The sequence below is a fragment of the Rhea americana genome, unplaced genomic scaffold (genome assembly GCF_003343005.1).
Source record: "Rhea americana isolate MKP2758 unplaced genomic scaffold, rheAme1 scaffold_13, whole genome shotgun sequence".
Lineage (NCBI taxonomy): Eukaryota > Metazoa > Chordata > Aves > Rheiformes > Rheidae > Rhea > Rhea americana.
The window spans coordinates 7,133,085-7,154,788 of record NW_028185372.1 but is presented as its reverse complement, the minus strand read 5'-3'; the positions used below and the strand labels follow the sequence as shown (position 1 = coordinate 7,154,788).

General features: G+C 38.2%; 1 protein-coding gene across 1 annotated transcript in view; it reads left to right on the top strand.

Moving 5' to 3' along the window:
• The first annotated feature begins 302 nt into the window (after window positions 1–302).
• Window positions 303–21,704, top strand: part of ARL15 (ARF like GTPase 15) — a 216,623-nt gene continuing 195,221 nt past the window's right edge. Inside the window, exons 1-3 of the mRNA XM_085326426.1 lie at window positions 303–637; window positions 12,470–12,561; window positions 13,195–13,251. Of these exons, the coding sequence (XP_085182552.1) occupies window positions 13,198–13,251 (54 nt within the window). The 5' untranslated portion in view covers window positions 303–637; window positions 12,470–12,561; window positions 13,195–13,197. The remainder of the gene's footprint in view (window positions 638–12,469; window positions 12,562–13,194; window positions 13,252–21,704) is intronic.

Sequence of the window (21,704 nt, the reverse complement as noted above, 5' to 3'; positions counted from 1 at the left end):
AGGGGCGATAAAGCGGCGCGGCGCGGCCGCAGGGTGCTGCAGCCCCGCTCATTTGGTCGCTATTAGGCTGCCGGAGTCACGACCTCGGCCGCCGTGTTTTTCCTAAATGCATTAGCGCGGGGCACGGTTGAATGAGCGCGGCGGCGCTCCGGAGCCCTTTACGGCGCTTTAATGGCACTGCCTGCGGGAGATCGTATCGCGGGCCGGGCGGCGGCCGCCGCCGCGGGAAGACCGGTCTGCGGCACCGCGCAGCGCTCGGTTCTCGTCCCGGCTTCGGCAGGGCGCTCGCCTGCCTGGCCTGGTTCGTAGGAGAACGGGAGATCGCGGTGGGTGCCCCCCGTGACTCGAGRCTTCTTTTTTATTTTATTYTTCCTTTTTGAACACCAGCCTGTAAACTCTGCCCCCTCTCACTTTGTGCACTGCTGCGAAGTGAACGGTAGGTCAAGAGGAAGCCAGGCTGCTCCGCTCGCGCCTTCCTCTTCGGTACTGGTGCCCGGTGCAACCGGCCCGGCGGTATCTGGAGTCGGGAGGAGAAGGGGCCCGCTCGCCGTCTCACGCGGGGCACGCGCGGACCAGCCCGCGAAACCTCCGTGGACGCGCTTTCTAGAGATCTGTGTTGTGGGCTTGCCGTGTCGAGGTGAGAGCTGGGTGCCATGGCTGACTCTTCTGATGATGGAGTCAGTGAAGTCAGAAATACATTAAATATTTATTTAAACATTGTTCTTCTGTGAGCATAGTTTAGATTTATTTTGGGGGTATTCTGCTTATATCAAATAGTCCATTTGGCTTTCCTTCCTGAGGGAGAGCCAGCCAGCCAGCCTGTGCTGTTGAAATGGCAGGTAAACTTCTATTTAAGACCTAGTTAATGAAATACTGATGATAAACTTGCTATGTACTAAGTGCAGCGTCTTGGGAGCCTGGAGCTGTTCCTTAGATTTTTTTCCTTTATAAACTGATATCCAGATGAAACTGGCAGTCTTGTGTACTTCTTGAAATGCTTGTGAAATTAACCTTTGTGACTGCTGCAGGCTGTTGCACTGAAGGCCAACCAGTTGGAGAACAATAAATTTAATAAGCCTTGAAAACTGGGGGCATGTTTTCATATTAACTAAGAGGGAGGAGGTTAAATATCTCTGCTTTTTTTAAAATTCCTTTTGTCCTTTCTTTCTCCTTTACCTTTTTTTTTATCTTGCTCCTTCTCTTACCACTTTGACTTATTCCTTTGTCCTTTTGTCTTGCTCCTTTCTTCTTACTTTGCTTACTCTTACTCCTTTGTTCTCTGCTGTTTTTCGCCTTCYTTTTTTGCAACTCTAAAACTTAAATCTTCAGCACAATGATATCCTGAGAGTTCTTGCAATTTTTGTTTAATGTTTCTATTGTATCTGCAAGTATCTTGTAAGATACCTTCACGGTTCATGCAGTGCTGTATGTATAACATGCACTGTGAGATAGATTAGGCCTTGAGGAGGTCTCATTTCTGTGTGAAGGTTGCTACAAATCAGCCAAGCTAACTTTTTATAAAAGACAAAAGCAAGGAGTTGGGGATTATGGCTCGAACAGGATGCTGGTCTGCTGAAGCTCTGGGGCAACTGAAGATGAAAAGATGTCTTCATTTCTCACAGGCCACCATTTCTTACTAGGAAGAACATACATGTTACACTGTATGGGGAGTCTTTTGATTTTGAGAGTGCTTGTTGCATCTGTCATCAACTCTTCTATACCAAAGTATAAGTAAAAAAACCTCCYCAAAAGTAAAAGAAGGTTTTAATTTTTTTGGGTTTGTGTATATGGAAACAAACTCTGGCAGGTCAAGTCAGGTATGTTCTCTCGCATTTATTACAGAGGTCTTCCCCTTCCATTCCTCATCTCCACAGGATGCATGAGACTGGCCCTCCTTCCCCTTTCTCTGTAAATGGTAGTAAATGAAATGGCTCTTTTTGGTAAAGGATGATCAGTTCAGGCATCTTAAAGTGCTCTGACAAAACAAAACAAAACACACACACAAAAAAAAAACAATAAGAAAAGGAAATTAGGCAAGTTAATTTCTACAGCCCACTTGCAGCCTGGAAGGTGAAACTGTTAACACAGTTTGCCCTAGAATAGAGATGGGCCTATTGCTATTGGTGCAAGACTCACAGCTATAATATGGACATACAGAACAACCACCTCCGTATTTTCCTAAGACCAGTAGCAAAAGGGTATGTACATTAAGCAAGTATTATGCTTCTAAGTCTTAGGCGTTTATGGTGGAATCTTTCACCTAGGTAGGCTTCAGAACCCAAATAGGCATCCCTTTGCTGGTTGCTYGTGTTGAGCACATGTGTGGCAGCCTGGAGGCAGTGAAGATTTTCTCCTCTGCTTTTAATGTGAAGCAGCTGGCAGGGCAAAGGATGCAGTTGTTTCTGGCTGCAGAGCCTTAGGTAAAGTTTTAATTAGTGGTGTGGTAAAGTGAGGAAGTTCAGTAGAAGAAGGCTAGAGTAACTGTGGTGAGGTTTGCTGCAGCAGATTCAGGAGTCATTCACTTTCCACRTGGAGTCTACCTTTGGTGGTTTCTTCCCAGACTTTTAGAGGATGGGTTCTTTTCCTGATATCTTGGTGCCATGCATCTTGGAGCTCTCCGTAAGCATAAAGGATTATGGTAGAAATGTTAGTGCATTGGCCAGCTCATTTGTTTTGATAACTTCTCCTTTAAAAAGCTGATCACAAGAAATACTGAACATTTGCAGAACCTGCAAATATCAGTGGGACATTCAAGATGTTCAAAATATGCTCAAAGCCAAGTCAGTTGTAGCCAACCTAGATCATGATCTGCTGTCCTGGAGTTTATTAGGACATATATGTGGAATCTATACAGAACCTTTCCCACTCCATTGTGATCCATGACTTATTGCTAAAGCCGTTTGATCTCTGGCATACTAGTGCTAATATTAGAAGAGTACCTTCTGTGGTGTTATGGTCTGGGTTTGCGTTGTAATAAGATGATAGAAGTGGTCTCTATATCTTGAATAACAAGATGAGGCTTTTGGGCCTGATCTTAGTTGTGCTTTTATATGGGAATAGCTACTTAGTGTTGAGTGTGTAGTGGTTTTCAATAGCATAGCTAGGCCTATTTCAGCATCTAGAAAAGAATCTAACTGTATTCGTATAGAGGYACCTTTTACTCACAATTTATTCCTCTTCCTATATTTATTCCTATAAAACATACTGTGTGCTAACATAGCTGCATGAGTATAGAGTAGTATGTTTTCTGTGAATACGTAAACCTGTGGTATATCTGTGACAATCTTCTGCTGTTTTCTTTCTGCCTTCTATTTGTAAGGATTATACTTTGTATATAGACTCGCACTGGCTGGCCTACGTTCAGTAGGCTATGCTTAATTTAAATTATGGCATGGTGCATCTTGTGAAGAGCATGGCACGTGACTAATCTTTCAGTTTTTACTTGGAAAACTTACGGGAAAACAATGGCACTGCTTTGATTTCTGTGTGTGATACTTGCAATGCAAATTTTAAGCTGTTGAGTAGGATTTCACAATATACTTCTTCAGTGGCATCATCTACACTGGAAGAGTTACTTACACTGAACAGTTGCGTATATCAGCCTGATCTGTGTAGGTCAATTGGAAAGTACTTGAGAGGATGTTGGAGAAATTTGAATCAATGTGACTTCACCAAAAAAAAAAAAAATCAAGAAATGAATATATATTGGCTTGAGAGTTTGTAAAAATGAAGTTGGTAACCTATTTCATCTTGTATTTAAGCATTTCTAGTGTGGAAATACGTAACCTTTAAATTGTTCTTAAATTGCACCATATATTATGTAGTATCTTTTATTCACATATAAACATATTTTTGGGGGRCAAAACCTCACATAATAAGGAATATATCTCAACCTGAAGCTGAAGATAACACTTCTTGCATGGAAAACCTCATCAGCTAGTGATATTTCTCATGCTCGAGCAGAAATGTTAGTGTTGCAAAGTCAAGAGATCACACATCCTCCACAAGTGTCTTTGCTTGGATTGGGATTTTTTTTTAAATATAGTTTTGTACATTTATTAGCTGTTATGAATTATTTTATTTGTGTACTTGCACATGGAAGCCGAAATTTAGATGGGTTATGAATAAATCAAACTAAACTTTCACATTTTAGACTAAGAGGCCTTGGAGTGATTTCCTCTTGATGGTCTTGATGCAAATTCTGTATAGTTAGGATTTGGGCAAGGCGTTTCAGAAAGCTGCATGTATCATATAGTGGTACAGGGTTGCTTTTGTTTGCTTTTAAAAAAGCAAATGCTACTAGCAGGAGAGGGAAAAAGTTTCTGAGCAACTTCCCTGTCCTGGAAAACCTGCTTGTAAGGAAAACCTACTGTAAGTATACTTCCCTTTTATTTAATTGGACTCAAAGATGAATTTGACTTGGAAAGTGATAATAAAGAGAGATCAGAACTATTAAGTGATCTTGATCTATTTTAGATCCTGTCTTACCATCACTATTGCCTGTTCTATCGTTTGGTCTCTGTAGACCTTGACAAGTGTTTTTATGCTACAGAGGGCATTATCAAAGCATCTGTTTCAAGGTTAGAATTTTTCTTCATTGACGCTTCATAAACCAGTGTCCTTTGCAGGAGGAGGAGGAGATGGTGAGAATTCCACAGTAGGAACTCTTGAGTTTTTCCTTCCAGGTACATGCAGGTGTTTTATCAGTCACCTGCAACATTAGCAACAAATGTGTGTGCAACCTTGCCCTCTTATCACTTGATAAACTTCCTTCTCATCGTGTGTATGTGTGCTTTTTTGGGGGGGAGAGGGGAGGTCATGTCGCTATGAGAACTATTGGGCTGTCTTGGAGTCTCCAGTCTTTGATCTGTTAGAGTTAGTATCCCTCAGTTTATGAAGCTGGTTAAGCACAAGGATGAGGGGTCTGATGGTTCTTTCGAGATAAAGATATGAATGTGAGGAAAAAAAGGCAACTAACAGGTGTCAAATTGGTTAGTATACAGGGTGCTTGCATCTAGACTGCTTGAGTGAGATGGGAACTTCTGATGTGACTCTCGATCATCCTTACTTATTTTACTTGGGTTTGCATTGCAGAGTGGTCACAGATCACAAACTTCCCCCCCACCCCCTCAGATTAAATCAGATTGGACTCAACTACTGGGTAGTCCTGCAGGATCAGATCAGAACTAGCCTGAAATAAAATCCCTGAAGGTACACTGTGTGAATATTTGGTCTTCAGTACCAGTCCTATTCTGCTGTACTACTAATGTGGTAGTTCCTAATGTAGACATAGTCAGGGTCACCTTACCTGGGAGTGAGGCTGCTGCTTTTTCTGAATACTTACTGCACCAGCATAGCAGCAAATGTAGAAAGACATTAAAAACAAATTTTCTGAGACTTAAACTAAAGAAGTTGTTGTAGATAGGTTTCTGTTGCTATTTCAGCATAACATTCAAACCTGAATCAACTGGGAGTGGCAGGTGGAGTTAATTCTGGGAAGCAATCTCCCCTGAATGAACTTGTTTCTGTTTTAAGTAAGTATGAGAGTTTGAGAACCAGGTTTGGCTGAAGATCTGAAAGAGAGGTGCTCTTAAAAACAAATTTTCCTCCTTGGTAGGATCTACCTAACCAGTGTTGCAGGGAGTATTTGCTGAATGAAAGATGTTATCAGCTGTTAGAATGGGCAATAAAAATATTGTTGACTTAATGTAGTGGAACCTAATCACCTGTCTGAAGACAGATGAGTGAATAGAGGAGAAGCAAAATTCCTTTGCGAGAGATAATAAAAGTGAAACCTTGGTTAAAAAAAAAAAAAAAAAAAAACTTGAAAAACTTGAAACCTTCCTGCAATAGGAAGCATTATTGAATTCCCCAGGTAAACTTTTGATTCCAAGGTGGCTGTTACAAACATGAAAACTCGATATAGCTTCCTGGGGAAAACAAAAGAATGCTTTAATGTGATTATAACTTCCAGGAGAAGATTCTATGAGATCATACAAGTATTGGAGCTCCAGAAATTTTGTCTTTTCAAATGCACACAGTGAAGGAACAAGTGAATTAGAACTCCGAAAATCAATTTACTTTGCCTCCTCTGTGATGAGAACTGCTTTGGAATAGTAGATGCTATTACATCAAAAGCGTGTTTCAGTTTCTGAAAATGTGTTAGTCTGTTACAAATAGCTATATTTATTCTTGTGAATTATTTCCAAGATTTGATGTGGGTTGGGCCCTRTGTTGCTCTGCAGTATGCTTCTCCTAAATTTTTCAGTCAGTGCTTGTAGCTTGAGGCAGAATGGTAATAAATTTCACAAAAGGTTAGAAATGCAAGCTGTTAATAAGTGAGAAAATCTGCATCTAAAGGGCAGCATATTCCTGCTAATATGCACACAGTGAAGGAACAAGTGAATTAGAACTCCGAAAATCAAATTACTTTGCCTCCTCTGTGATGAGAACTGCTTTGGAATAGTAGATGCTATTACATCAAAAGCGTGTTTCAGTTTCTGAAAATGTGTTAGTCTGTTAACTACTGCTAACTACTTTTTTTCTCCTCTTCATTGGCTCATACTTTTGAATATTGCCAGCTTATGATACTTACTCTCATTAAACCTGCATGCTGAAGTTATGCAATTACATGARGGTATCAGCTTTCACTTAACAGAAGAAGCATTTTTAGGGACTCATAGCTTCAAACTTAGAAGTGTGAATGTGGGCCCATACAGCTGTAAAGCCGTAAAGAAAAAATATGAGCAGTATTTAAAATCTTGTGATTGTTTGAGTGTTGGCTCAATACTTTGGGTGTGATAGCTTTGCTTTTTTTTACTTTGTGTGCAACAAATCTTTTTGAAATGCAAACTGTCTTACTGTAAGTCTTTGAGGACAGAAGAGAGTATTTGCAGTTGGATAAGTGATTGGCTCATCTCATGCTGGATTTCTTCAGAGTACAGAACTTTCCTTTTGGCTCGCTGGCAGCCTGGTGAGGTGACTGTATTAGCTGCCAACTCAAAGATGTAAGTAGCTTCCTGCTATCTGAGGAAGAGACGCAAAGCAGGAAGTCTATTTGACAAGTCCCCTTATGTTTAGACACTGTCCTGCCTTATAGCTTTGTTGCTTGTAAGGGCAAACAGCAGGAAGAACAAGAATGTGTATATAATGCTTTGTTTTTATGGTGTATGTTTTTGGGGAAGGAGTAGAAGAAAAGAATTGTTCACAGGATCACATTAGCTGTTGACGCAGAGAGTCAAGAAAAGCAGGTGGCATGCAAGAACCAGTAGGAATTTTTAACATGGGGAAAGTGAGCCTGCATTTTTTTATTATGAGTTGGAATTTTTATATGAAAGAAGTATCTGTTTTCTCTTTTCTTTTTGCAGCAACTACTGCCCAGTCTTGCATTATATGTTTTTTTCTGTAGTAGAGATGTAAAATTCATTTTTAATTGCTTCAATTTTTGGTAAACTGTCAGTAATAGGTTTAATAAATGAGAGTTGATAGTACTGTTGTGGCAGACAGTAGGAGAGAGAGGAGAATGCAGAGATTACAATTGCATGAGATTTCATGCTCATGTCTAGTGGTATAAACTGTATATACTGGGGATGGGCGGATGCAGAGAGAAATCAAGAGCGCATATTGAACCTGGGAAAAATTCATACTACTACTTTTGTTGTTGGTGATAAAATGGCAGATGCAATTCAGTGATTAAATGCAAAGTTATACATATTTATAGTGGAAGGAATAAGCCATTTCTATGGAATGTCTTCTATACAAATGCATTGATAGCATCTAAAATACCAGAAGCACTCAGGAGGGTGAAAGAGGACCCTTACCTCACGACTGACAGCTATCAAGGAGGCATCTAGATTGTTGACTGGTATTAGAAAAGAAAAAGGAAAATGCCATTTTGATAGTGCTTATATGCAAGGTTTGCTCTCATCTTAAACACTGCATTTCTGATTGCATTGTCTTGGAAACAATATTGTAAAACCAAAGAAGATGTAGAGAACGATGACATGGCAATCAAAAGAAAACAATTGCTTTCATACAAGGAGGGGTGAAGTAGTTGTAGCTCTTCAGTCTGAAGAGGGAGCCAACTGAATGGTGTGACAAAAGGGATATTGGAGGTCTGTAATCATGAAGAGARAGTGAATAGGCAAGAAGTCATTTCTCCCAATGAAAGAACTTGATGGTAGTTGATTGCACATAAAATCATGCAGAAATTGCTTTTTCCCAGCGTTATGGGTCTCATTATGCAGTAATGTTAGGGAGACCAAAATGAGTACAGTTTCTTGGAAAATAGGTCCATTAGGACATATTAAACACGAAGTTCAGGTGTGAATGCAGCTTTGTGGCGATTCTGAAGTTGTGATTCTTGGAATCTGTGAAGGATGCATCAGTGAAAGATGGTTCCCTGTGTGTTCCCTGTGTGTCCTGGTGCTTAGGCTGTGTGCCAAGCATCTCCATCCCTCCTTGTGGAGGGAAGAGCAAGGTTTAGTTCCAGATTAGGATATTGCTCTTAGAAAATAGATATTCTATGTGGTGTCCAAGACTACTCCCCAGTGTAGGTAGAATTGGATTGACTGCACAGGAATTGAGACTTTGGGTTCAGAGGAATTTAGGAAAATACTTAATCTGCTCCAGGGACATATAGCTAAAGTGTTCCTTCTGCTTAGAGGTGCTGCTCCGACATGTGAACAGAGGCTATTGGCCTTCCAACGCTTGTATCTTAGCTGATTTATGACTTTAGATCTAAGGCCCCCAACACTGAGTGAACCTGAAACTGAACTGACAGCCTATGTGGAGTGCAGAGTAATGATGTTATCTCTTTTACTAGGGCTTTATTCTTTCTTAGAAACTTCCTTTCTTTCAGGTTTCAGCAAGACAAGAAAAAAATTCATAACTTTAAAGAAATGTCTGTGCTGTTCTTGCAACTATTAATTTTGTGTTGGCTAATCTGCATCTTTCACTGTATGAACCACTGAAGTCTTGGAAAATGACATGGAAAACCATTCTAGTGAGAATATTGGCTGAAAAAGGGGAGAGCCTTRTTCTCTAGTGCATCCACTTGATTACTTTTTGTGACGACAAGAGAGTTCTTGGAACCACTCCTATTTCCTGTTCAAATATCATTGGCTTTCCATCAGCATCAGGTTTCTACTAGTCATAAACCTCAGATATCTTTTTGTAATGTTTATAAACATGAAGCATGGTATTTTAAAGATCTAATTAGGCATCACTGAAGGAGAATGTGAAACTCTTCTGTATGTCCTTTATCCCTGAAGAACTCTGTTAAAGGAGAATTTCCGGAGTTTAAATTAGAAATGTTATTAATGGAATGTGCTAAAGGGTTATGTCATCTTGAGCAGATAGAGGAGTATTCAAGGTACCACTTGGAATTCAGCACACAGGCTTCACAAACAGTAATCTTAGTCAAAGTTCTTGCCCCTGTTGTAGTATAGTTGTGCATGCTTTGAGGTGTTTACACATTATTCTTCAAAATGTGAACTCTGAGAATTTTTCTGGCTTTTTATTAATGTAAATTAATAGGAGGACATCTCATTCTTCATCTTGGTAAAGCAGAACATGACCATAAAAAAAAAAAAAAACTCTTCCTTTTGTCATATTGCTTTCTGTGTTTTGTGGTCTTTGAACTGTATAATCCACAATTTATTTAGAATTATGGCAAGGCAAACTGGGATAAAGATGAACATTCCTTTTGGTTGGCAAAATGACGCTACTAGCCCCTGCCGTTCTGTTAGATGTCAAGCCTTTTATTTCCTGTCCAAGAAGCTAATTAAGACCCCCCTCAGCAGGGCCTGATGCCCATCTAGGATCTTGAGACCAGTATTCAAACARTGATTTCAACTGTAAGTGGTCAGTTGTGGAACATACTGTATTTAGTCTCCTCAAGATTTACTCCCTTGTAAATATTATGGACAGGAACTTCATTTTGTATGTATTAAATATAGAGATAGGTCAGACACAGGTACCCACTAGTTTGCAATGCACAAATTCATTGTGTCAGTAACTATGTGAGATTTTTTTTCTGCAGCATCATATAATGAACCTTATTTTGTCCTAATATTCAGAATTAGTGGAATACTTGAAATATGGACAGAATAAATGTATGTGGTGAATGAAAGGTTTCACAACTGCAATGCAGATGTATATTTCCAAGTCATTATGAAGTCACATTTTTTACAACATGTAATTAAAATAACTCAAGTTTTGGAAAATATATATCAATTATTAGTCACAAGTTTAATTTCCAGCTCAAGAAATTAATGTTTGAGATGACTGTTTGTCTAAGCAGAAGGGTGCATATTGACAGGGATGCATGCTTACTTTGGCTTACTCAACCTGGAGACTCCTTTTCTCACTTTTGATATGTTAACTGGCTTCTCTTAAAAATAAGTGTTTGAAGAGTTGAATCAAACAAGATGTCTATCTTTGTAATACTTGTAGATACATTTTTAAATGATTTTTTTCTTTTACTTTCATGCTTACCATGTAAAACCATTTCAGAAAGCAACACTAAACTGTAAGTAAATGAAATACAAATTCTCCCAGAGTTGTTTTATTGCCCAGTTGTGTAGTACAAAATAAGCTGAAGTAGTGAAAGATTGCAAATATCAGGAATAAATGTTTTAATAAAATAATCCGTATTGTGTATTGGATAAAACTTGGACAGTAAGGTTAGCTTTCTTAGTCAGACTTCGATTTCCCCATTGTAGCAGATGATCACAGAATTAGTATGTATGTGATGAGTGCTAGTCTGTATGATAGCCTCTAATAATCTAATTATTTAAATTAATTCTCAGTATTTGTTAGCTGTTTTGCCCAGTGACTAAACAGAAACAGTATGGAGTTTATGCCAATTTATTTTTTGGGTTTGTGTTTGAATACAAGTGAGAAGCTAATAACAGCAGCATTTAAATTAATGATTTTTTCCATGCTATAGTTTGCAGATAATAGGTATTGTCTTGGAGGCTTGGGGAAGGAGTTAGCTTAATATCTATTGGGAAGTGGATGGGGGATGCATTCACTGATACTGCRTGTGACTGTAGGAAGATGAGATAATTTTAGAAATCCTGCCCGTAATAGCTTATTAGTTTAAAAAACATCAACAGGAGCAAATCCTTCAGTGGGTGAGCAGTGGAACTAAGATGCAGCTTGCTCTGTTYTGCTGAAGCGATAGTCCACAGGTCTCCATTGTGGAATYTGAAATGCCACTTAGTTCCCTTACRAATAAAATGTTCCCTTGTGAATAAAATACACCCAGTAAAGCCTGGATGTATTGAMCAAATTTAAAAAGAAAGTTTATAATTGTACTGGCTATAATAGAAATTAATGATATATATTGAGGAGCTGTAATAGTATACTGCTGCTGCACAGTTACTTTGTTTGCAACCAGAAATAATCTTTTACTTTGTATATARTGGTTGATCTTCCATCACTACAGGATCTGTCATGAAAAATACTGAAAATACAGATCAATATATATGTCATCCTGTGTTTAAGTAGGGGCTTAAGTTGCAGCAGACTCAAGTTAAACATTAGGAAGCTTTCTAGCAGTGAGCATAATGAAGCGCTGGACTATATTGCTTGGGAAACTTGTCACTGGAACCTTTGGAACAAGGTGCACAAATATTGTCAGGTTTAGTCTGGGTGCAGTTTATACCCCCACTCTACCTGAACACTTTGTGTAGTGGAAAATTTCTCAAATTCGGTTCTGTTCCTATTTTTCTATGTTTTTTTTTCTCCATGGGGAAGTGGGAGCACAAATCATAGAATTAGGTATTTGTTCTGAAAGCTGAAAAAAAGAAATATTGGCAATTAAAATGACATTTTTAAGCAATATTCCCTTATTGGTAGTAATATCTTAGCTTGCTTACAGTAAGAATAGCTAATCAGTCACACTGAGGTTTACTTTCAGGTTCTTTTGCTGCTCCTTTCGATATTCAGACACTTCAGTGAGATATTGCTTGTTTAAAATTTTAATAGTTACAGCAAAAGAAAAGTGTTAGTGCATTTTTATTTTTTTAGTCATATGCTTCATAAGAGCTGCTCTTGACTTTTTGAATCAAGATTCCAATTAGTAGGTAATTCACTTGGAAGTTTATGGGGAAAGGGGGTAGTAGTAGAAAGTAAGAGGCAAAGAAAGAAATTGTTCCATGGATGCCGTATAAAGCCTCTGGTATCTAACACTTTGGATCATAAAGTATGTGTGGCTGATGTGTGAACGTGGTAAACATATGGTAGAARTGTTCCACTCAGGTGCTTTAAACTTTTGCCCACAGTGAGAAGAGAATTCCTCAATTACTGTCCTCAGTAAATCATTGTAAGCCTGTTCTGTTGTGCCTGACTATATATCAAAAATGGCAAGCTTACAAAAGGTCTGTTTTGGTGGGGGCAGTTGGATTTATTTTCTGACTACTTAATACTGTTTAAAGAAAGTCTTTCTCATCTGTTTCRTCAGAAATTCATAGTCCATCGTCAGCCTCTCTGGGTGACTGCCAGAAGACGTAGAATTGTGGCATCACAACAGATTGGAAGTTGAGCAAGTTCAGGGTAAAAAATTTTTAATATGTTTATTGACAGCTGCAAGACTAGATTAAATGTTCAAAATGGTAAAGAGTTCTGTTTTAAATGTGAGAAATCTCAGGGAATTCAAGATGTGCGTCTTCAGAAATACAGGAACATCAAGGTGTACGTGCACACCATTTTGCGATATGGAGAAAGAGAATTTGAATGATTTGGGGAGAGAAGATAGTATTTAGCATGAARGCCTCTCTAAGTACCACTAAGAAGCCGTAAGGTACATCAATCTGACTATTAGGATGTCTCTTACAGACTGTCTTCAAACCAAGGYTGATTAAAGTAAAAGGGACTGAAAGCTTGCATGCAAAATGTTAATGTGGTATATGGGCATTTTGGGGAGCACTGAGTAATTTAAAGCCTATAATGAAGTACTGTATTAGTAAGTGCTGTGATGCTAGCAGCTGCTTCTATATGAAAGATAGTAAGTATCTGGATAATGTGAATTTGTATGGTATTTTTCTTACCTTGCTTTGTACTACTTTATAGCAAAAGCATAGTAGAATACCATCAGGTGTTTCTTTTGGGGGAGAGGGGAGAGATGAGAGAATAACTTGAATTTTTAATAAGCAGAATTCTTGGTAATGTCTTTTTTAATTTCTTTAGACTATGTCTGAATGTATCCAGCTCTCATTTGCTGTTTGTAGAATTGGCATTTACACGGTAAGCCAATGTTCTAACTAAGTAAATAACTTTTGTTAGTTTTAATGCTGTTTTAGTCTAAAGAAGTTATTTAGGTTTTTGGGCTCAGGATTAAATAATACAGTTAGCAACAGGGTTTTATCATATTAATTTACATAAACAGACTACAGCATAGTTTATCCTGTCAAAGCTTTACTAATAGAAGGACATAAAAGATGTTTTCCCCTATAATTAAAAATAGAAGAAAAATTCAGCCAACTTCTTGTGATATTTGAAATTTCTATGCATCAGTCAGTGAGAATTGAGGCCAATATAATTACTGAAGATTTTGTATACATTTGCTTTTAAATATCCATGATGTTTGAGTAAAATTATATTAAAACATATTAGCTATGTACAGACATTGTTGTAGCTTTATCTGGAATACCTTAATGCTATTAAATGATGAAACCTTCCAAGCTTCAATTGAGTTTTATAAAAGAAGTATGAAGRCTGTTTCATAAACATGTCTTAAGTATGCTAAGATTAAAAATCTACTCATCATTAATATGGGAAATTCTCATCAAAATGATGAAAACAGATAGATGAATGAGTATTTTGCAGAGGTTCTTAAAACGCTCTGCTTAGTGTTTCATACATTATCAATCTTGAATCTTGAAGCTGTTGGAGTTTTTGTACCACTGTTAATACCTTTCAAGAAGCCTATATTTTGACAATATAGCTTAATAGAATGGAAAGTGGTATGTGAATTATGAACATCTGTGATGAGAACAATATGCTACCAGTTACTCTTCCTTGGGGGCAGAATCCCACAGATTAAAGTTTACTTTAGTTTCTAGAATTGAATTCTAGGCAGAGTTTATTACCTGCATGAGGTTGCTACTATGATATTTGCCTATGTTCTGTTGCCAGCATTTAAAAGACTCTTGTAAAAGATAAAACTTAACAAATTTGGGTAGTACGGACAAAATCCTTAAAGAGTAAATTGCTACTCGAAAAGTCAAAAGTGATACTTAACTTTCTTGAAAAGCTTTCTGTATACAACTTCCTATCTGAGATGAGCATGCTTATCTGAAAGGATCAGAGAAGGTTACAGTATGAGATTTTAATGGCTGCAAGGTGTGCAAACCATCTTCTGGCTCTTTAAAAGCCTAAATTAATATGCCAGAATTGATTTRCAAAGATTTCAAAGCGTGTATATGAGTATACTGCAGAATTAGGTGAAATGTGTGTAAGCAGGTATGCTGTGTGGCAAAATTCTCGCTCTGACAATAATTGATTCTAGTTTAAAATAAATCACTATGTTGCTTATCTTGCATTTCRCTGTTAAGTTGTGGTAGCTGCACTTGTAGTGATGATTGGGTGATTAATATCTTACTGCACCCTGTTAGGCAGCATTATCTTTAAATTCATCAAGCTTTTTTTTAATTACAAAATATGAAGAGCTAGCTTTAATCACGGAAATAATGAGAGGAACTGTTTTATTTAACWGCTGAAACTGCAAGGAAGGAACTGGACAGGATGAATAGACGTAAAGAGCATCCAGAGATGTGCTGCAGTGGTGACAGTGTAGGGAGAAGGCATAYATCATATATAAAGTGTGTGTGAACGCTAAAGTAGTTGTTTGGGGAAGTGCTGGATGGCAAAAATACTTGCTTATATAGAAATACCTGTCATTAGAAAAACAAGTTTCCAATGATCTGATTGGAGATTGGTATCAGAGCTGAGGGAGAGGCCTGCTGAAGTGGGAGCTATGGGGGAAACCAGGTGCAGTAATTGCTYTCTCCATGCTCTGCCCTTTCCTATCTCAGCCATGTAAATAGTCTCTTGTCACTGGATTTGTTGCTTAGGTGTGTGGCAGTCTGGCAGCTAGCAAGCATAGTTTTGCTAGGTTAGGACAAACCACAAAACTCAAACACACATTTACCTTTTAATCAATTCCCCATTATCTTATGTCATTTGCTTTCTACTGTATGCTCCTTCAGTTTTAAGGGATTCTGGTTTGATTTTTATCCAGCTAAGCAGTCCCTGAAGTGCCAGCCCGTAGCAGCACCACGTGCTCAGCTTGTGCTGTRTTACTTGGATGCTTCCTGTTCTGCATGTCCTCTTTGTACAGTGCCGCAGGTATCTTGCATAGACTTTGTTAGTCCTTTGGACTACAGAAATCTCAATTATTGGTCTGTTATCAAGCTGCTTATCAGTAGCACTCAAGCACCCATTACTCAGCTGCACTATTCTGTTAAATAGGCTTCCTGTTTTTCAGGCCTGCATGGACTGTATCTGGTGGGGGAAGGATTTATATAGATAGCTATAGCAAAAGAGCCTCAGCAACCATCTGCTACTTGTTTCACTGGCTAACATCTTACCATGACTAAGAGTAAAAAGCTTCTGTGTCTTGAGCTGGGAAAAACAGAGGTCTTTAAGACTAGGAAAAGCAATGTGCCACCTATTTTGGGAGATAAACCGGATGAGGTTATTTAGAAGCATGTCCCCAAGCCAAGAAGGAAGCAGAAAAGTAGAAGTGGTTAATATAAAAACTGAATAGGTATTCGTAAGGATCTGGAGCTGAACTATGTGTATCCTGAAAATGAAAACACTGTCATAAACCTAAATAGAAACTTATTTATTTATTTTAAAAAAGTCTTTGTTACACAGCTAGTACCTCCCAGCAGAAATACCATCCTTTTCAGACTATTTGTGCTTCTTCCACCCTGCTAGTTTCCAAATAAGAAGTGTCAATTCGAAGTGTGGGAAAAGGTGGAGAAATTGCTACTTGAGTGTCTGTGGCCATGGAGGTTGCAAGCATATGGGAATTTATGGCAAAGCCTGACAGGAGTTTGTGCTGTTATCATTAACATTTTAACTAGCTTAAAATGATCATGAATTAACAATAGACAGTTTAACCTATGTGAACTTCAGAGGAAAAATAATATGAAGGTTGTTTTCTTTCTTTTAAGACAATTTTGTCAATGAGATTTTTTTGCATTTAACTTTATAGCATTTCAGGGCTCTACCTCTGAAATATTGTGCATGGTTGTATGTTTAGACATCTCTGGAAAGTTCTCCGATGCTTTGTATTAGACTTTCAGATTTTTTTCTTCTACACTACTGGCATATAATAATAAGCTTTTTTGAGGAAGAGATAATAGCATAATCTCAGCAATCCCTATCCCCTAAATGTGATTCCAGGAGTAAGCAGAAAAACTAGTCATTTCCATCTGTCTTGTTCTTTTGGTAGGCAGGCTGTTAAAGCAAGGACAGAAGCTGTTGCAGTGGTAAGAACTATGCAGAAAAACTGAGAAGGCCTAATGGAAGTGTAGTTCTTGGCTGGCATGCATTAAGAGGAATTCTAAGAAAAAGCACTTTCCCATTTCTAGAAACTAGAAAGTAATAGTTTTCCTTGATTGCAGAGACTGGCATCGATAGGTGATTGTAAAACACTCGTGTAAAAAAACCAATATGGACCACAAAAAAAAAAAAAAAACCCTCTGTAGAGCTTTCTACATAAATGCTGGATATGGCAAAACTAATACACCAAGCATCATTGCATTGATGTTGGCATCTTCTTGAAAGTGATGAGTAATGGATATTTCAGTACAAGCAGCTGCTTGGCTTGAATTTACACAATGAGATGTGGAAATAAATGATGTATTTAAAAGCTCTACTTACTATAGTTTGTATATGGTAAGTATAGTGAATGATGCAAATCTGTGCTTTTATTTCTCTGGTTTACTTTGGATTAACTTACATTTGTCTTTGTTTATAGTGATAAATTCATGTTTTAAATTGGTTTGACTGGAAACAGCTGGTGTGTTAAGGAATTTATCTAATGTTAGGACAAAACAGAATTAACGTTTATTCATGAAGCATTAGAGTGGAAGCTCTTAAGAGAAGTTAGTTAAGGTGGTAACTAAAGGTTGGTATGGGTTGGGAGGTAATCATAGGAGCATGTTTGGAAAGGTTCAGGAGCAAGCTTGTGACTTACAGTATGGAAAGCTTCCTGTGAGACTCTTCCCCTCCCTGTCGTGGTTTCCTATTGGAAAATGCAAAGTTAAAGTAATAACAGAGCTCATGGCATATCCTGTCTACTCCTCCCTTTCCCATGTCATGTCCTTGACATGAGCAGCAAAACAAAGGCACAAAAAGGCAGCAGGAAAAATCCTTTTATGCACTGCCCTTTGGGAAATGTGGACAGTTCCATTCATAAGCGCTATTGATATTCTCTGAGTAGACTACTGGAAAGGTACAAATGGTTTTGACTTTCAGTCTTAAAGAAAATGTCCCTACTATCTCCAGGCTCTTGTCAGTGACCTAAGTTTGGTGAAATGGTGGTAGGAAATCACTCTTGCTCACCTGGAGCTAGAAAGTATTTACTTTCTTTGCAGTGTCCAGTTTGCTGTTGCAAATGTGGAGTTGAGCTGATTTTTGGAGGGGTAGGTGGGGGTAGATGGAATTTGTTTTGTTTTGTTTTTTTGTCCCCCTTTACCCTCCTTGAAACCAATCTAAACGGTAAAAAGGGATAAGGAGAAAGAATGTTCTGATGCATTTGAACACTTCAGGTATAATATGGATTTTCAAGTGTAAACTGTCCCATGTACTTTTCTGAAAGGAAGAAAGAATTGTGACTTTTTTCAAATGGGGAAAATTAAGACAGGTAAAGTGGGTTTGGAATTAGGATGATAACCCAGTTCTTTCTCCTTTCTCTCATACAATTTATTGTAATGTAAACTGTGTTTGATTTGCTGAGCAGTCTCTCCTTGTGACCAGAGCTCACCTTACCTGCTCCAAGAGCTCAGCAACTTGGCCCAAACAATGCTTTGTAACAGCATTGCTTCCCTGAACTGTTAGCTGATATACTTGGTGTTTATAGCCCCTTACAAACCTCTGACAACTAATAATGGGTTTATTGGGAAAGGTATGGTTTACCAAATTAGTCAGCCTGCTAATTTTTTGTCAGAATGACGCGTTGTTTGTTCGGCAGCCTTGCGGACTGGAATAGAGCTCTGCTGGGAACTAGGGGAATTACCACCTCAGATTCTGTTTCATCTGAGTGGTCTCTGCTTTTCAGAGTCCCTTACTGCTCAAGGTCTCCTTGCTCTAGAAAGCACTGGCATTGTTCCACAGATCATTAACTTTAGGCAAGACTAGGAAGAAAGCCCAGATCCTCGTACAAGAGTCTCAAATCCATTCTGCTCAGGCAAGTTGCCATTCACTTTGTATTTATCAAGGCCATGTGCTTAGTTATCCTGTACATAAACACTGTTCTGCGTCGTCTTTTTGGAAATCAAGATTCCTCATCTGCARTGTTGCTCTCTTTCCAGAAGACAGTTGTGTAATGTACTGGCAAGAAGTCATGTTTTGCCTACAGTTGTTAGTGCACATGTAAGATAAACTACTCCTGTAGGCTCAAGTGGTTCAGGGGCTTATTCTGGGAATATGGAATTTTCCTGATGACCTTTACTGAACATCCCTTTTTGCTGTAGTTTGCAGAGTAGCGCCTTCAATTATAAAAATGAAAAAATAATTCTTTTAAATGGATTATAGATTTAAAATGTGAATTGCAAATACATAGGGAAGCATAGGTGTTCAGCATCCTAATTGTCTGCCTCTTTCAAGCATATTGTATTCTTGGCAATTTGAGCTATCCTCTGGACTCTGAAAGATAGGAGTGGGGCATGCTGAATTACTAATTGGGAAGTGTACAAAGCTAGCACTTTGCTATAGCATGTGGAATATTAAAGGGAACAAGGAGTAGAAATGGATTTTCAAGTAAGTGAACTTTTGCACAAAATTGAGATTGTGCATAGAAGGTGTGACCAGTTTGTTCATCAGGTCTTAGACTTGTTTTGGTTACTCTCAGCTCAAAAGCTGGTCTGTTTTTCTTAGACTAAGAAATTATTTTTCCGTATGGACTTGCTTGTACTATTTCCTGAGGGCATCACTGATACAAGTGTTACTGTTTTGATTAGTACAATAAATAGTTCTGTGTTCTAAAGATACCTATTCTTCAACAAATGGAGGATATCTTATAAGGGAAGAGGTCATACAAGTGGGTGGTAGTTCAAATCAATTCAAATATGTCAAATGAAACAACTTCATCTGTTACAAGGCAGCTCTAAGGAGGAGAACCTTTTCTCTAGTTATCTCTATTTATATGTATCTAACTGCCTCCGTTTTTCCTCTCCTTAAAGTCAAAACCATTTGCTCAGATGTTGAAGTTAATTCAGCAGACCACTTTAAAAACTTTTACTGCTACATATTCTTTATAATTTGATGCTGGTATCTGCAGAATATTTTGAGATTATTTTAAGACCTGCTTATTTCACTTTTATTGTCCTCTTGGATTACATCGACGATACTCCAGTGCATTAGTCTGAGTTRTATAACCTTGAATAACAAAAATCACCTGTATGTGGTAGTGTTTGGAGGTCCAGTTTAAGTTGGGGCTCTGTTGCTGCCACGACAAGCTGGCTGCTTGCAGATAGGGAATGTATCCAACCAGCAGTGTGTGTGGAAACTATGCAAATTCTGTGCCATGTTTATTTCTTGTCTACACGTGGAAAGCAAGGCAGGGTTTGTTCTGAAGAGGTTGAATTAACATAGGTAAAAGATAGTGGAATGGCAAATGGAAGGCGGAATGAGAGTAAAAGCTGACAAAAATTTTTGATGACTGACATGAAGGTTTGTTTCAGAAGCTTTTGCTTTGCTGCTTATCAAGATTATACTTTTTTTCTTGATTATTTTCTCTTGAATTTATTGACTATGGTAGAGAATGAATCTACCGAGAAGGAGAGGATCTCGGGAAAAGTCTGGGTTGTGTTGTTCTGAGGTGTCGGAGGAAGTGGCTCAGTTTAAAAGGTTCTAAAATGCTTTTCACTGCATCATGTCTCTTGGATTTGAACAAGAAGGTAATTCCAAAAGAAGACAAAATGGGAGAACGCACTCCYCTGTATACCAGTTTAAAAAGCAGAGGTTACAGTAGCATGAGAATACCAACGATCTGATTTCTGCGTTTCAGAACAACATAACATAAAAGTCATAGCAGGGAGCTCTAAACCCAGATACCCCAAGAGGAAAAGAGTCAAAATTCATTCTCCCCTTCCCTCCCCCTTACCTTAATAATAATAATAATAATATTAATAAAAAAGCATAGCTCATGCCTGAGCTAGTAGTAATGTGAGACTAGGGCTATCTGATAATGACCAAGAAAATTACAGTAGAAGAAAATGAGGTTTTAGATGTGTTTTACAGAGCTTGTAACATGAATTATTTTTGTGTAAACTACTACCCTCTGCAAATAATAATGTCAGCACTTAAAAACCTTGGTAATAGGAAGTAAATCGACTTCAGACAGAGGTGATGGAAGTGCTTTCTGGTGTAACTTTTTGGGCTGGTTACCAGAACAGCCTGAGTGCCTCTTGCAGGATTCCAAGATGTCAAATTTCTTACTCATCTACCTGATTATCAAATAGATCTATAAACTGCTGAGATTACTCTGAAAATAAATGTTATTGTCATCCCAGTTTTCCATCCTTGCCTGTATTCTTTCAAGTGCTTACATGAGACTGGATAAAGCTCCTAGTAAGTGTGAAGCCTGAATATATTTGGCAGTGGCTCTGGAGCTCCTCTTTGTACCACTTTTATTATTTTGCCAGCATGTATTCCTGAGTCTTGCAGCTAGTGCCTTATCTCATCATGTAGTTTGAAAGTTAAGAGTTCTGTAACAATGTAAACAGGTGTAAAGTGCAAGCAACTTGCTGATATGCCATAGCAAGTTCCAGACAAGGTTTGGAAAAGAGTCTAGCCTAACCYGCTGCATGCATTCAACTCACTGACATCTGTGCACTTGAATTCTGACATTTTACTGTTAAGACTAGAATGTAATTATGTTGCAAAAATATGTTGCAATTGCAAATTTGTTTGGGAATTTTAGCATGAGATTGAGAAAGATAGGCTTGTTTGTAGGAGTTAGGGATTTTTGAAATACTGTACTGTTGTATTAGTAAGCTCTTCTCTGACACAGTGAGATGTTAGTGTTTTTCTGTTTCATGAGTAATAATGCAAAGAATAACATTAGGTTTCATGTTGTCAGTTTTCTGGACTCTTTCAAGCTATGATTTCTGTAGGTGACCTAGGTGTTTGCTAAGTGAGCTGATGTCTTTCCTATTTTGGCATGCAGTTCTAATCTAAGTAACCACTTTTTCCACAGGTGCTAGCTGTGATGGGTCTGTTGCCGGCAATCAGGTTTTTGTACTTTTGATCAGTTGTTCCCTTTGCTACTAGAATATTCTTTTGCTAAAACCACTTCTGTTATATTTCAGTGTGTATATTGGCTGCTTACTGGAACAACTACTGCCAGAGAGTCTTCTGCCCTTAGCAAGGGAAAAGCATCCTGTGTAGAACTGAGCAGAGTGAGTGCACTGCAAACGTAGAGCCAAAATGTAGTCTGTGTGCATATATATGCACATAGATGT